This window comes from Sebastes fasciatus, chromosome 14, assembly GCF_043250625.1.
Source record: "Sebastes fasciatus isolate fSebFas1 chromosome 14, fSebFas1.pri, whole genome shotgun sequence".
Lineage (NCBI taxonomy): Eukaryota > Metazoa > Chordata > Actinopteri > Perciformes > Sebastidae > Sebastes > Sebastes fasciatus.
The window spans coordinates 17,351,853-17,368,756 of NC_133808.1; the positions used below are offsets into that span (position 1 = coordinate 17,351,853).

General features: G+C 39.8%; 1 protein-coding gene across 2 annotated transcripts in view; it reads right to left on the reverse strand.

Moving 5' to 3' along the window:
* Positions 1–16,904, reverse strand: part of ubr3 (ubiquitin protein ligase E3 component n-recognin 3) — a 45,781-nt gene that overhangs the window by 17,366 nt on the left and 11,511 nt on the right. Inside the window, exons 19-30 of one of the 2 annotated variants that reach the window (XM_074659340.1) lie at positions 15,874–15,970; positions 14,690–14,831; positions 13,724–13,828; positions 13,470–13,640; positions 11,618–11,650; positions 10,111–10,556; positions 8,914–9,002; positions 5,554–5,703; positions 3,986–4,119; positions 3,137–3,247; positions 2,414–2,614; positions 437–573 (exon numbers count right to left, since the gene is read on the reverse strand). In XM_074659340.1, coding sequence (XP_074515441.1) covers positions 437–573; positions 2,414–2,614; positions 3,137–3,247; positions 3,986–4,119; positions 5,554–5,703; positions 8,914–9,002; positions 10,111–10,556; positions 11,618–11,650; positions 13,470–13,640; positions 13,724–13,828; positions 14,690–14,831; positions 15,874–15,970 — 1,816 coding nt within the window. The remainder of the gene's footprint in view (positions 1–436; positions 574–2,413; positions 2,615–3,136; positions 3,248–3,985; positions 4,120–5,553; positions 5,704–8,913; positions 9,003–10,110; positions 10,557–11,617; positions 11,651–13,469; positions 13,641–13,723; positions 13,829–14,689; positions 14,832–15,873; positions 15,971–16,904) is intronic. The other variant, XM_074659342.1, reaches the window with a different exon arrangement.

Here is a 16,904-nt window from a genome sequence, read left to right on the forward strand (position 1 = left end):
CACCAAATCACATCTATATACTTGCATGAGCAAGTATACTAGGGTTGTCAAAGTTAACGCAATAACGCATATTTGTTTAAATGCCACTAATTTCTTTAATACATTAAAGCAACTCGCGATTTTTAGGTCATAGCGGGCTCACCATGTCATACTAGCTCGCCGTGAAGGAGGTTAAATAACGCTCCAAACTTGCACTAAAAATTTTGGCGAGGAAAAACTGGCATGGCCATTTTCAAAGGGGTCCCTTGACTTCTGACCTCAAGATATGTGAATGAAAATGGGTTATCTGGGTATCCACGAGTCTCCCCTTTACAGACATGCCCACTTTATGATAATCACATGCAGTTTTGGGCAAGTCATAGTCAAGTCAGCACACTGACAGCTGTTGTTGCCTGTTGGGCTTGATTGTCTAAACTCAGTGTGACTCTGTCCTCACCTTGCCACGGAGTACATGAAGAGGAAATCGTTGTCAGGGGAGCCAGGGTTCTTGCCGTAGTCCATGTATTTCTTCTGGGTGGTATTCTTGATGTCTTTAATGACCAGCTCCATCTCTTTACTCAAGTTGGATTCCGTCTAAAAAAAAAACAAGAATACAATTAAGTCAAAATGATTTATGAATGTTTTTTTTGGAAGCTAACCCAAGCTAAGAAAAACCTTTTATGTTAAAATAAACAATTCAAGATCTAGCACAAGAAGATACATTACATAGGAAAATGTGACTGAATTAGAGTAATGTCCACAGCCTCCTTGTAATGTCAAACATATCCAATGGCTTTGTGTTTAGCTACCTGTAAGGTGAGACAACAGGAAGTCACAATTCACCTTTATTGAAATGTCCTTTTCTTATTTTTATCATCCCCCTCATAGGCAGTTTAGACTGCAGTTTGGGATATTTGATACAATGAGCTTATAGCATTAGAATTTAACAAACTATTTGCCTCACAAAGAGACTGCTGTAATACAGCAGCTTACAATTATAGGAAATGTAACTTTTACTAAAGCAGTTTCCAGCTATTCCTTTCAAAAAAACTTTGTTAACAGAAAGTTTAAATTTGCTTGGCTCAACTGTTTGCTTGAGCACATTCTTAAAAAAGACCCACAGGGACACATCTTCAAATTCAGAAACATCAATTATACAATGTAGAGCTTTTCCGCTCCAGTCTGCAGCATTCTCCTGCAGCATGAAGTTGCTCAAAGCAACCTGAATTCAAACTTCTGACTTCCACCTCGGAAGAGGGATTTTAAAAACACCTGAAGGGTACATAAGAATCAATATGTATTGTAACGGGTCATCAAATAAAGGATGGTTCTAATAGATTGCTCAAAGCTGTTAACACCTTTAATAAAAGGGCAATTTTATGACCTGCGTTTTTCCCCCCACTAATCTGTTTTTAAGTAAAAAAGCCTGTCAACTTAACAAACACGCAATCTTCTGCCATGATAAGTATTTCAATGTTTGTTCCAATATCAGGTCTGAAAATCTATTTGGACTGATCTGGTCCCCTGTTAAAGATCCAAACCACTACTTTTTGCAAGGTATTTTTAAAATGTTCAGTGTTTTATCAGTGTGTTTATCAGGCAGCCAGTAGTTTTCACTAATTTCAAATAAGTATGAAAACTAACTTAAGGAACGGAAATTTATTAGCTGCTTGGTAATCAATTTTAGTTTGTCAACTTAGTAGTTGCATGATATTGCCATGCAGATATTTCAAATCAATCTGCATTTAATCAATTAGTCAACTAATCAGGCTTTTGGTCTTAGTTGACTAAGATTTCTTTAGTCGATTCGTAATTTTTTATGTTTTATTCATGCTGAATGACTTATTTCCAATAAACTTATGAGTGGCAGTCGACTGGAATTTCTTTGGTTGAGGACAGCCCTAAGCTGAACAATAAAAGGAGATTTGGAATTCATTGTGATCGAAATACACCACTAAAGAACACTGAGAAATATGGTTATTAGACTGATTAAGGATATGTGATGTGTAATAATCATGGCAAAACATGCAAAGTCATTGGTGGAGTCCTTTAACTTCTTAATTGTTTTTAATAAAGGCTCTACAAGTTGTAAAGCAGAGTCCTTATTTGATCTGGAAATGTCTGTGATTTGAAATGAAATATAGCATAAAGCACTCTGCCAATCATGACATCCATCCATTAGATTATAGGTTCGGTTACACAAAAGTGCCGCTGGTAGTTATTGGCACTTCAAGGATGTCAGGCGTTCGATGAATTCTCCGCCCTGTTTCCATCTGCATCAAAGGTCACACTCCCTACAAATTTAGAGTAAACTGATTGTTTCTAGTAATTAAAATCACCGTGTTTGTTACCACCAGCCAGTAATGAGTTGACAGTGTGTTTAAAATACAGGATGCTTTTAGTGATAAACTATTGGCCTTATAGTAAAACTTACTGGGAAAAGGCCCATCTTCTCCTGAAGATCTTCCACCTCCTTTACGAGCGCAAACGTCTTCTTGTTTGTGGGTGTGTGCCAGGCACCAGCCTCTGTGCCCCGCCCGGGTTTACAGGGAAGGACACTATTGGCAAACTGTCGACACAGTGGGCACGTAAATTCACCCTTGTCCACAGAGAAACCCTGGAGGACCTGGTCATTCTGAAAAGACACATGAAAGTTAGATTTGACCTGTACAATCTAAACTCAAAACTTGAAACAGGCAACTGGCGGTGGACTTTTTATAAGTAAAAGGTGATATGCAAGATTTCTGAAAAATGCAACCTCAAATCTTTCCATGCTGTATTCAACCAAGGAAAATGTCTACAATCGGTGGCTCTAGGGCTCCTAAGATTTTCATCAATTCATCATTTATTCTAAGTAAAATTAAAAAAAAAGGACTATTGCTCATCTTTGTACTCACCAGAGCTTAAGTTATACCATTCTTTTGCTAAAATTGTGTCTAATCAAAAAGTAAAAAAATGCAAAGCTATTCAATTTCTTATAATAAGAAACAGATAAGTAAGAAACTTCTCACATTCAAGTGGCTTTAACTAGAAAATGCTTGGTATATTCACTTGACTAATGACTAATCAATTGTCAAAATTGTAATTGATTAATTTTCTGTCAAATAACTACAGGAATTAGATGACTAATGATTCATAAGGTCAGGCTTCCTCTTACCCTCAGAGACTCCATGTATGACTTGTGGCAATCTATATGCAAAGTGTGTCCACAGGTCTGAACGTAGACGCCCCCATCCCAACCTATTGACACAGACTGCAGACAAGAGCTCTGCAGAATTCACGAGAGAAAAATCACATCGATTAGAGTATGCAAATATATATCTTCAGACATTCAACCTCCTGGACCTTTTGTTTATATCGTGGTGCTGATAAATAAATAAGACTTTTAAAAGTTTGAATTAACAAACTACAATAAACACCCTATTGATGAGGTCTTTTAAAGCCAGCATCTTTTAACAGACAATTAGACTGCATGAGTGAATCCCCAGCTTTTTATTAGATTATATCCAATTCAACTAGTGTCATCATTTTTGGCGTTGTGTTGCAAGCTAATCAATACACAACGTTGGCATGAGTTCAAAGCAATTTTCAATATAGCTTTTTAGTTTTACTTTTTAGTGACGACTTTGATTTTTTTCTGGAAATGCTGCCTACTGGTATGTGAGATTTTATTCTACTGTTTGTCACACAATAATGTATTTAGAGTGATGTTACATGACAGCCATTAGCTGGCCTATAATGTGACTACCACAAGCATTTAAGAAATGTATTCTATAACAAGGACCATCTATCATCCTACAGCCTCTCAAAGGGACGTCAGCAGACACATTGCTGACTTGCATACAGTATAAACTAAATGTCAAGAAATCCAAACAGACAGGATGAAAGGCTGTTATTAGAGCTGTTACTTAACACACAAAGATCTATATGGCTAATAGTGCTCTAAGTGCTTTCAGCTTTTTTCCTCTCCTGTGAAAAAGCCGACAACATTTTCTGAGACACCTACATCTTTGAAGAACCGTTGCATGAGCGTCAGTCTGACATCATGAGCCACTCCACACGTGTCTGCAGCGTAGATGTGCTCTTCATCACTAGTCGGTAGCTTCTTAGCTTCTTCGCTTTTGCAGCGGTGCCCGAGCACTGAAAGCCAATCACAGATGTCAGTTATGAATTATGATACAATTGCGATAAACCTGTCTGACTTATTCAGTATTAATATAAAAAGTCAAGGATTGTGGTCGGAGTTCATACAGTATATATGCTACAACTAACGATTAGTTAAACAATTGATGAATCAATTTTATTCATTATTTTATTGATTAATCATTTAGATTTCAAAATATCAGAAAATAGTGAATAACGGCGATTACAATTTCCCAAATCCCAAGGTGATTGCTTCAAATTATCTATTTTTTTTTTATCCCACTCACCAACCAAAACCCCAAAGATAACAAATCTTCACAAAGCAGCAGCTTTCCACAGCTGGATCCAGAGAATGTTTGGCATTTTGCTTGACAAATAACTTAAAACAATGAATATGGAGATACATTTTCCATCAGTCAACGAATTGTTTCTGCCCTATATAGTACGGTTAACTGTTAGCTTTCAGTGGTCAAACTCAGATTTTTATGCTTTTCACAATGATGATAAATCAGACACAATCTGACATTCAACATCAATGAAAACAAAATAGAAAAACGTGGCGCTTTAAATGTTGATGGTGCCTGGTCACCAAAAAGGACAATGTAATTGTATGCTACTATGGACCCACTGTTGGTCACTGGTGGTAGATTTTACGAGATGCTTTTTTGACAATGTGGTCAGAGTCTTCTGAATTGTTTTACAAGATGACTAATTACTAATCAAACATGCCATTTATTTGCATGACAGTGACTGATCCTCCTTTCTCCACAAGTAATGACCTCTTACAATGATAAGCTCCATGTACAGGTGAGCAGGGATCAACATGACTGATAAATGAGCCAATTAAAACAGCAGTTAACCCACCTATTAAAAAAATCTGACTTCCAATATAGGGGATCAAAGGTGCTATGAATGACTGTTTGGGTTTAAAAGGCAAAATTTCAAACAGATAAATAGAAAAGTCATCTGTGGTTGTTTAAATTGTACTCCACAACCAAGACATTAAACTAGAGCTGCAACGATTAATCAATTAATTGATTAGTTGTCAACTATTAAATGAATCGCCATATATTTTAATAATCGATTAATCGGTTTGAGTAAAAAGTCTAAATTCTCTGATTACAGCTTCTTAAATGTGAATATTTTCTGGTTTCTTTACTCCTCTATGACAGTAAACTGAATATCTTTGAGATGTGGACAAAATGTTTGAGGACGTCATCTTGGGCTTTGGGAAACACTGATCGACATTTTTCACCATTTTCTGACATTTTATAGACCAAACAAATAATCAATTAATAAAGAAAATAATCAGATTAATCACCAATAAAAATAATCATTAGTTGCAGCCCTACAATAAACAAATGTGTCCTGTGCAGATTATTAATTTCACCATTTGAGAAAGGAAGGGGAGGATGCCGGGACATGCAGTACCTGAGGATGCTTGGAGGAGAACTACCAGGCCGGTGGGTCTGTCCTCGGTGGAGGGTCCGCTTTGGCCACAGATCACGCAGTCATAAAGAACCTCAGACTCCATCACTTCAGACGCTCCGAGGTCCATGGCTGCTTCAGTGTCAGGGGATTCTAGCACCAAAAAAACCCAACTTAATATAAGTTTGCAAAAGCTTCCCCGCAAAAACTTTCAAACATATAACACAAACATGGGATACACTGCAACAGCTGAAGCCAATATTAAAACCTGGAAAAGCAATTTTGCGAGAATTCTGAGAACGTATCACTAATATTCAATGATCTGTAAGCATTACATGAAAAGCATCCATCTGTGTGAGAAACAAAAACACTTGGAGGTAATGTGGTCTGAAAGGCTATCCTTTAGGTAGATCAGAAACTGAGGTAACAATCCGTGATGTAGGGAGGTCACTGACTGCAAGCCAGGCTATACTCAGGCGGCAAATACCACCCTCAGTTACACAACACTGCTCTTTTATAATTTAACCTGAAAATAACCAATTCTAGGAACATACTTCCAACTTCCTATGAGCGGTTTCCTTACCACACGTCAGTCATGGGAAGAAGAATGGAGTCTGTAACATCTATCAATACTGGGAACATACGTAATTTCACTCTCTGCAGCCTCTATCTGCATGATTGGCAAAGCACTAGAAATTAATTACTGATGTGAAATTACTTTTAAATGTTAAGAACTGTGTTCAATTTGAGCAGTAAATATTGGGGACAAATGTCAAGCTGTGTTGGAAATTGATTTATTGCTTTTTGGAGGAATATGTTCTCAAGAGAGGTCACTATGTTCCTGGGGAAATGAAAGATGCATTAGATGTCAACAACACCACAGCGTTAGCCCCAGGCCATCCCGGTACATAGAGTCACCAACCAAGAAACACAAGTGAAAGGTAAGACGACAAGGACACACTAACTGTTGGTGTGCTGCTGCTTTATGCTTCCTACAGCATAGATTTGTAAACGCTCTTTAAAGTTTTGTATGCTTGCAATAGGTTTGTAATTTTGTTACAAAAAATTTAATTTGTTAATTTTGTTAGCCTGTTCTTAAAGAATGCTGCTTCAGTTAATGATGACACCGACCATCTCCTTGCAGAGATAGGATGGGTATAACTTGTTCAGGTTTCGGACATATTTCTGCCTCCACCCCAATACAATATCTAAGATTATTTTTTTTCCATCAGCCACACCAATGACGTGGGGTCGTCACAAATGGTGTGCGTTAAAAAAAAAAAATCTGACTATAAAACAGAGCCAAGGGAGACGGGGGAAATTGGTGTACGTATGGGTCAGAGTTTCCGTACAGGTGCGTACATTCTTCCATCGTTTTTGTGCCGTACGCCTCTTTCAGGCCCCATTTTGTGCGTAAGCACAGACCGTATATAAGAAGTGGACGTAGTCACTGTGACATTACCCACTGGTTTGTGGACTGCCATTATGAAGCCTTGAGTTCAGCATTTTGCCATTGCCATCTTGGTTTTTGGCTGTCACCATGTTGGCTTTTTGCAACCACAAGTGACACGAGAGGGTGGAGCTAAGTACAACCGAATGCTGAATAAGACATTTTCAGGCGACAAAAAAGGTTATAATTAACTTTAATGAACTGATAACACACTGTGAAAGAGTTAAAGTTATAAGACAGGAACAAGGACAACTCCCAGACCGGGCAACGCCGAGGTAGCGACCTGTCAATCGCAAAGTAGCCACGCCCTAAAGTTACTGTGCTTTATGGTCTATTTGACTCTAAATGGGACCATAATTTACTAAATGAACATCATGCTGTGTTGAAGAAGACTTGAAACTAGCCATTGAGACCATAAACTCATGTTTACAATGTTTACTGAGGTAATAAATCAAGTGAGAAGTAGGTTCATTTTCTCATAGACTTATGTACATTCAGACTTCTTTTTACAACCAGAGGAGTCGCCCCCTGCTGGTTGTTAGAAAGAATGCAAGTTTAAGGCACTTCCCCATTGGCTTCACTTCTCAGACCTGGAGGTAGCCCACTGTGTATGCAACAGTTACAAATGAGACCCCAGGAAGTTATGCAAAGATTAACATTAGAACAGAAGTTCCTACTATCCTAAATATAATTCAAGTTTTATTTTATCTGCAAACACCTTACAGTGCATTCACTTGATTTAAATTTAAATTGTCATCTTCCCATCCCATTTAAATCTTACTTCGGTACATGACGCAAAGCCAGCAGCGAGTTTGAAGTACAGCACCTAAAGTTACTGCTCAGCAGGAAGTGTGCAGAAGAGGTCATAATACAGTCCTGCCGGAGCGGTCGGTCTGATCACAGCAGCCATTATTCACTCACTAACCATGATGTGTCAAGGTGGGCCCTGGGAGTCCAGCCCACTATTAGTGCTTTGATCCTATGTGCCCTCAGCCAGCAGCCACCCACACTCCCACAGGAGCGCTCTCCTCTCAATTTCTCCTAACAGGCCTGCAGAGACCACAAGCACAGACTCGGCCCACTGTCACCTTGCCCCAGTGAGAAAGGTATAGCAATGATAGGTTTATTTCAGCCAACAGCGCTTTCATCAAGGGCTATAGTAGCACGACGTCCTTCAAACAAAAAGTGTTAATGTGTGTTTTGTGCTTTTATAAAAGGTCTTGTACACCTATGTCAGAACAAATGCAGGTTGATAAGCACATCTATCAAAGACGTTGTTGCAGCTGTACTCAGTCCTTGCTGAAGGCATAAATATTCAGAACAGTGCTCTGTGCAAAGTGCAGGTTTTCATTATACATTTTTCTTAATTATACAAAGGAGGAGGCCTACAGTTAATAAAAGACTCTCCAGAGAAATTCACTAGAATTAAACTGACAAGAAAAAAAAATAATCATATTTTACAAAAAATTCAGACTTGAAATTGAGCACTTTTGCCTCATAGTTCGTGGCCGTCCTAACATAATGCATGTCTTAAAACTTACTGGATGAGAAACTAATGAGAAGTGTAGGTGCACTTGTTAATCACCTCCACCACACACCTCACCTTATGCATGCGTTAGTAACTCAATAGCTCGCCTGTTTGGCTGTGCAGCATTAGACAGTAGACTGAATACTGTTCGTTTATTTACAACTATGTTACATGAAGTATGCCAAGTAAAGATTGTGTGAGCACATTTGCCCCGTTGCTGTCACTTTCCTGCTTCTGCATTGCATCCTGCCATGATAGGACACTCTTTGCAAACAGAAATTGGGCAGTGGCTGCTGCGAATGATGTGTTAGTAATTTAAAGCTCTAAAAGACCATAAAACTGAGGCAACAAGTTGACAAAAAAAGGTGAGCTGGCCTTTTCTTACCAACATCCATGGCCGTTTCCATGAAACTCTTCTGCCTGGAGGCAAATTCAGCAAGCAGCTTCTGCTGTCTCTCTCTAGCCCTCTGACGTCTGAAAGAAAAAGAGTGAGATACTATTTGATGAATATGCAGCAATATGCAGTATTTAACTTCTGCTCCAGATAATAAGTTCCTGGCACCGACTTCCTCCATTTAAGAACATTAATCACTGCACTTCCACTTCACAAAATGCATTACAGTCACATGGGAGTAAGCATGTCTGTTGTGCGAGGCATGTTTCCCCTGATCACCCACAGCATGTGCAACAGATTCTCCCATGTAGCCGGAAATACTGTTCAATACACAGCATGTGTCTGATTTTAACAAGGCTGTGTTATAAAAGTTGGAAAGGTTGATTATCGAACTAATATGGCGGGTTGAGCCCCACTCTGCAGACTTACAGGGCGAGAGCTGACTGTAAATTAAGTCCCTAATAAGATGACATAAACAAATGCTGACAGGAGCGTCACAGCTCAATAGTTTTCACTGATGGCTTCAGGGGTGCCGACAAACAGCATGAGGAATGGGCAGCAGCTTCTCACTTCTCGCTGCCACTGACCGCACGGCTGCCTGACGGTTGCCTTGGAAACAGCACTAGTTGGTGTGAATGGGAGATCTTCTACCTTTACCTTTGTCTGTGGGGTGAAGCCAACCCCAAAAGAAGGCAATTATTAAACTGTTATAGCCCATTTCATCATCATTAGAGGAGGGAAATGGGAGGCACGGACTAGTGGGTGAATGTGAGGTGGAGAGTCAAAACCCACCGAGTTTGACTTGATTTTTCGAAAAACAGCCAATGGACCCCATTTTCATGGTGGTGCAAAGATATACTACATTGTTAATGGCAACACATATGGCAATAGTGGATACTGTACACACTGATTATGCTTGCACACATGACTTGGCGCTTTGAGCTGTTGCAACTGTACTGTGACAAATTTCTTGTAGTGTTATAAGCAAAGATATATAGATATGTCTTAAATATAATAACACAAATGATGACAACTCTATTTTAAGATAGCTGTATGGCCACAATATCAATGCACAACCACTGCAAAGTGATAATGAGCAATATTAATATGCAGCACAGAGCTGTGCAAAAGTAAATCCATAGTGGCGAATATGTTATTTAACAAATAAAAACTACACGATTATGTTACCTCTCTTCTTTATCCATGGTTTTCTTGTCAGAGGGACTGTTCTTCTTTGGTGGCACAGGAGGACACACCTTTCCACAAATGTCCTGGATGCTACGCTTGATTTGGCAGCTGCGCGCGGCTGCCTTGGTGAGGATGCGCTCAATGGCTGTGATGCCGTCTCCATGAGTGTGACGACTCGTGTCCATATCGTCCAGCCAGGAAGCCGACAGAGAGTTCTGCTTGGACGACAGCTTCTGGTGGAGCTTGATGAGGAGGGACAGCATGCTCTCCCGGATCTCCAGGATCTCTGTCACCAGCTGAGGGGGAGTGCCTGGTGGGACCCAGCGTGTTGAGGAGCTCTTGGGCCTGACGACCTGGGTGGCTTCAGTGTTGCTGCGGTTGATTATCTCCTGGAACTTCCTCCTCCGCTCCGCTACAAGGCTGAACACCTGAGCTTCACGCAGGTTCTAAGAAAACAGAGACATTTTTTTTTTACATTTTACTCATTTCCATGAGAGTACATATTTGGTGAACATTTTTGTGTGAAACACCTTACAACATCACGACTAGAGCTGCAACGATTAATCGATAAGTTGTCGACTATTAAATCAATTGCAAACTATTTTGATAATTGATTAATCGGTTTGAGTAATATTTGAAGAAAAAAAAAAAGTAAAAATGTCAGTTGCAGCCCTAATCACAAGAACATTTGTTTTTGTATGGGTGATCCAACACCCAAGTCTGGCAGCGTTAATGCCATGCCCTATGATTAAAGCTATATGGACACACTGTAAACACATGTGGTACATAAAAAAAACTAAATTTGTCACAGCACACAACATTTCAAGTATCAAGCCCACGTCACATCAGCAAAATATGAAAACAGATAAAGAGAAAACTCTTGTGACAGCATCCCTTCATTCCACCTGCATCTGGGTGCTTTGGCAGATCTGTCTTTGAGCTCAAACGCAACCTCCTAAAATGACATCACTAGTAGTCTGATTGACTTTGATGGATTGGAGGGGTGATTCATTACCAGTCAGACAAGCACAATACACATAAAAGTCAAATTAAATGTCCATTATAAGATTCCAGCTGACGTTTCATGAATACCTTTGCTGATAGCACTCAGAACAACCATATTCCTGCATAAAATTCAAATCATCCTGATGGGCACGCAAGCCATGACCTGACCTGACAAAAAGGACCAGAGCTGCACTGTTAAATAAACATACATAATACAGCCCAGTCAAGGCGACATCAATCATACTGACATGCGGTTAAAAAGCGTTTACCCAAACCTGCATTTCACATGTAATTAGTTTCGGCAGTCAAGAGGGAGGGAAACTGCTGAAGCGCAGCATTATACACACACTCCATAACACACCAAGGCAGACCCCCTTTGAAAAGCACAAAACAAACGTGTGCAAAGAAATACTTTCATTATTAAGATAAAAAGTAGACAAACACAGCTGCTAGTGGCATCAAAGCCATCAGCCTTTTTATAGAAATGGATGTAGATAACTACCTCTCTCCAATTCCCTGTAAGACGCCTGGAGTTCTGTGGAGCAAGTACAGCAAAACGAACAACAATAATAGCAATGAAATGAAAGGGGAACATGAAGGTACCAGACAAACAATGCAAGAGTGATAAATAAATCGTATGCATGTCAGGGCAGAACTCAAAGAAGTCAGCAGAGCACCAAAGTCACTAGGATTTATCACTGTAGAGACCATGAATGTCTGTACCAAAAAGCATGGTTATGCATCCAAAATGAAATGAAATATGGATGTTGGACCAGAAATTATTCATTAAAAGGGATAGTTCGTGTGGGGTTATATGAGGCACTTATCCATAGTCTGTGTATTGCCTACAGTAGATGACGGTTGGCATGCCCCCAGTTTGGAGAATCACACAGGAGTACCGACACGGAACCAAAGCAATGTACTGATGTGGATGGAGACGGCAGCAAAACGTATTTTAGCCACCTAAAAGAAAGGCCCACCTAAAAATATCAATATCCATTCAAGTTTATGTCGTATTTAGAATATTTCACCACCGTCAGAAAGCCTTTTCCGACAGGGAACCTACCTGAAACTTATCTATGCTCTCTGCAAAGCCAGCAGACTGACAAAAACAGTATACGTAGATAGTTTCACTTTCAGTTCAGTTCCCAGTCAGAAAATATTCTAAATAAAGAGTACGCTTAAACTGATATTGATTTTTCTTAGGCTGGCCTTTCTAGTAGGTGGTTAAAATACGTTTTGCAGCTGCAGTACATTGCTTTGCTCCTGTGCCGGTACTCCTGTCCGTTTCTCAGAGCCAGAGGCGTGACCACCACCGTCTACTGGAGGTAATACAAGGACTATGGATAAGTACCTCATACAACCCCACTTAAAAAAAAATCCTAACTATTCCTTTAAGGGATGTGACCCAAAACTTTCTCCTGAAGTCTGATATGTGAACTTCTTCAAAATCTGAAGGGGAAAAAATTGTTTACACTACTAAGTTGCGGATTATTTCTTGGCCGGGAGCAATCACGTCCTGTAGTTTCCACTGGTTGCTTGGCAACCTCACACTGATGACAGGACCATGTCTTTGGCTATGCTCCCTGTGGTCTGCTGGTGTGCTGCTTGTTATGTAGTAGCAAGGGTGGTGAAACTTAGGTGAATGGAATGAAAGCATATGAGGCAGCAGGTATAATGATTAGTCCCTATCAGCTGATAATCAAACAGCAGCAGGTGGATCAAATCCTATCTTTTCACAGCATATAAGAGTAGTTGGAGACACTACAGCACCTTTTCTATTTAGATTCAGCCACTGCATGCCATGTGAAATAAGTGTTTATGAATCTATATTGTTTATGATGCTGTTGGTACACATGATATTTTGTTAACTTGCAGCACAGAGCCATCAATTCAAGCCAGCATAAGCGCCATGTATTGTTTTGTGTGCCAAACTGAACGAGTGGAAACCATGCCTGACCGGCACTGTGCTGGTCCATCGACCGCTGGAGGACAAAAAGATACAAAACAAGATCGACAGCAACACAGGCCTGGCATGCTCTTCAATTATCAAGTGTTAACCTTTAAGCAGACAATTGCCTGCAGATACAATCCAGCAGATACACAGCAACATTGGCATTAGAGTGTGTTTTTTGACACCGGATGAATTCAAGTCCAATAATCATTAGCCTTTTAGCTTGGATCTCCTGAGAAAAATATCTTGGTGTTGAGCATTTAGGTATTGAGCATTTAGATGTTCAGCTTTTTTCCCCAGCACTTGCAGTCCGTATAGCCACCAGAAGTTTCACTTCGTTGTTTTTATTACAGTGACATCGCATTATCCAGCTCAGCCAACAGGCAGAGCTACCTTTTACCTGGCCATAAGAAGAAGCTTCGGTGCTGGTGCTGGGAGGGGCCTCTCTCTTCACTTCAGGAGCCGTCTCAGGAACCCGAACCCTCACAAAGTTGATGACGTGGTGCAGATTGGAGAGCAGGTTTGTGCCTGGGAACCAGCTGTCATGGCAGTGCTCCTCAATGCAAGGCTCCTGGAAACATAAGATCCTGTAAGACACTGGTGGACACTGGAAGTCTGGACAGCGTGGTTTTAACTCAAACACCCATATCTCACCTCATCCCCCTTGTTGTCTTGAACCTGGTTGTCCAAGCCCAGCTCAATCAGGTACAGCACCATGCACAGCACATGCTCTGACATGTTCGGGTGATCCATCCATATCTAGAACAAATCAAACTATTCGTTTATACCGAAGAACAGACACATATTATCCCCCTCTGATGCCAACTATGCCACTGTTGTTACAATTAGGGATGTCACAAGAACCAAAACTTGGGTACCACGTCGTTGCCAAAATTCTGAACACGTGACATATCCGTTTTGCGGATCAGGGCTTGAGACCAACGACATCCTGTTGTCCAGGGGATGATTGAAAATTTCCTTGATAATGCTACATTGTGAACAACAGATCTAAATAACGGAGCTAACAGCTAATATACGGAGGTATTCAGTAAAAATCAGTATTGGGTAAAGGTAAATTATAACATTATCATGATGTGTTCAAATGTAATTGTAAAAATTTTGTTTTTGGCACGAAACTTGAGGATCATCAGGAATTAATAATAAATTAGCAAAAAACAGTATATGAACAGTAATAAAAGGAGTGTATGTTGAAGTGCATTGGATTTACTGTTTTGTTTTTACCACAATATCAAATTGGGTATCAAGAATCATGGCATTTCACTGATATTGGTATCGAATATTACATTTCTGGGATCATGACATCCCTAGATACAATTAAAAAATTGTTTGCCTGTCAGTGCTTGTCTTTTTGATTCTACATTATGCCTCATGAACACTATGTGATCTAATCATTTTGTGCTGCACCTTCTATCCTTGGACTGTCCGGTATTGTACCAATATCTTGTAAAATGTCAACATCAATTAATTGCCAAGTGATATTACATGTACACCAATTAAATATGGCAAACAGAAGCGCTTCTAATTTAGCTCAAGAAGTAAATTGAGATGCAAGGGCAGCCATGTATTATACCACATGAATACAGTTGTTAAAAGGCTCACCTTGTAAAGGAGAGTGAATATCACAATGTGCAGCGTCTTGCAGTGCAACAGCTTGATTAGACCTTTGTAACATGGATGCAGAGGAGTCCTCTCCTTGTAAGGTGGCCATGGGTTGCCGGTGTGAAGTCCAGACTGTTTTAAACTAGGTGACATCAACAAGAAAGAAAATATCAGAGGAACAATCAGTAGCACACAGAACATAGTAATTACCACACCCATAAGGGCGTGAGCTAGCTTACATACAACAGAGTGGTTGTATTTCAACATAAAGCAAGACGATGAGAGAAATAAGAGTTTGATGAAGTGACACCTTACATTGTTCAGAGTAATTCACTGTACAAAAGGTTTTAGTCTATGCAACAGAGCAGCAGACAGGCAGCACAGTCGCTCACTCTATTAGTGATGATGGGATCATTGTTATATAAAACCAGGGCCAGCCTGACAGGCAATCCATCATATTCAAACAGCGTGAATGAGTAACATGAGGCTGGTATCAGACTCTGAAGGTGGCAATGGCAGCTTCAATATGTTTCAAGGAGAAATACGCTTTAGTTTCGTCTGGTTTAGGACATAGAAAACTGGCCTAGAAAAGCGTAGAGTCTATGTGAAAGAAGGACAATTATCTACTTTCAAGCTACACCAAAGAAAGCCTAAAATCCCATTATAAAAAGGTTATCTTCCCAACTACTATTTCAAACACAGACGCACTCAGTGAGAGACCCTTTCGATATAATTAGCATCTTCACACGTTCCGGCGACCTTAAAGAAAATTAACCCCGAGGTATCTCCTTCACCTCCATGGACACGTTTGTCTTGGAAGACGTCTGTACCATAATCAAACAAGAAAGATTTCCTCAATTCTATTACAATTTAGACTGAAATATTGATTTTTCTAGACAGCTATCTAATTGGAACCAACTTGAGCACCCAGTAGACCTGACCTTCCTTATCATGTCCTTTCATGGATAGGTGAGAGAGTTGACCCTACGACACTGAACAGAGCATGATGCAGGTTGGTTTTGTCAGGATGACTGAACATGAATACTCTGACCAACGAATAGAGTACCGTCGAGCAAAATGCAAGGACAATATGTGATATACAGTGATAGAAATGTTAATCACATTTCTAAATCATATAAACAAACTATTTAATTGGGGAAATCAAGGCAACAGTGTTAACTTACAATGCTGAGTATCTGTCCATTGCTGACTGGACGTCACGCCGATAGACCGTTCTGAGAACGACCATGATGGGGTCAAACTCCTTCTCCCACACCTCCGCTAGTTTAGAAAAAGGGAGAGAAATGTTTTGTAACCTCTGGTACAAAGTGACATTGATTCACTTTCTGCCTATTTTCACCTTCTCCATGTAAGTGGTGTAAGCCTGCCCCCTAGTGGTCTGCTGAGGACTAATGACAGATCTAATGATCAAGGCCTCATATTCATAATTTTTACTAATTTCTACTCATAATTTGGAGTATAAAGTGTGTGGTCTGCAATACAATACATTACATGTATTTCCTCTTGGTGGGTTTTGTCAGACATCTACATATCTACCTATAAGTAGGCATTGAGCATTAGTTTGTTTCAATTATGTGCAATACAATATCAAAACAATTCAAGCAGGAGATACAGCCCAGTCATTTGCTTAATATGACATGGCACACTGTACCAATTTTAAAGGTCCCATATTGTAAAAGTGAGATTTCCATGTATTTTTTATTGTAAAGCAGGTTTAAGTGCTATAATAAATACTGTGAAAGTATCGAAACGCTCCATTCATGGAAAAATACACACCCGAATTCTGAAACTGTGCGTTTGAAACAAGCGGTCAGGATTTCTGACCATTTGTGATGTCACAAATCTACAATATTTATACAATTAAACGTAAGCATTCTAAATGTGTCCCAATTTATTTCCTGTTGCAGTGTATGTGAATGACATCAGCTGACGGGAAGTAAACATGAACCCAAGCTGTTGCCTAGCAATGCAATTCTGTTGAAATGTGCTATAACAGAGTGTTTCAAACAGAGGGTAAATGCAGGCATATTCAGGCAGACACTAAGGAAAATAAAGGCTTTTTTGAACATGAGAGCATGTAAACATGTTCTAATAGAAATATAGAATACAAGTATGAACCTGAAAATGAGCATAATGTGGGACCTTTAAATTCATTTGCAGATTTTCCCCCCATTTTCTCCCAATTCCCAACACA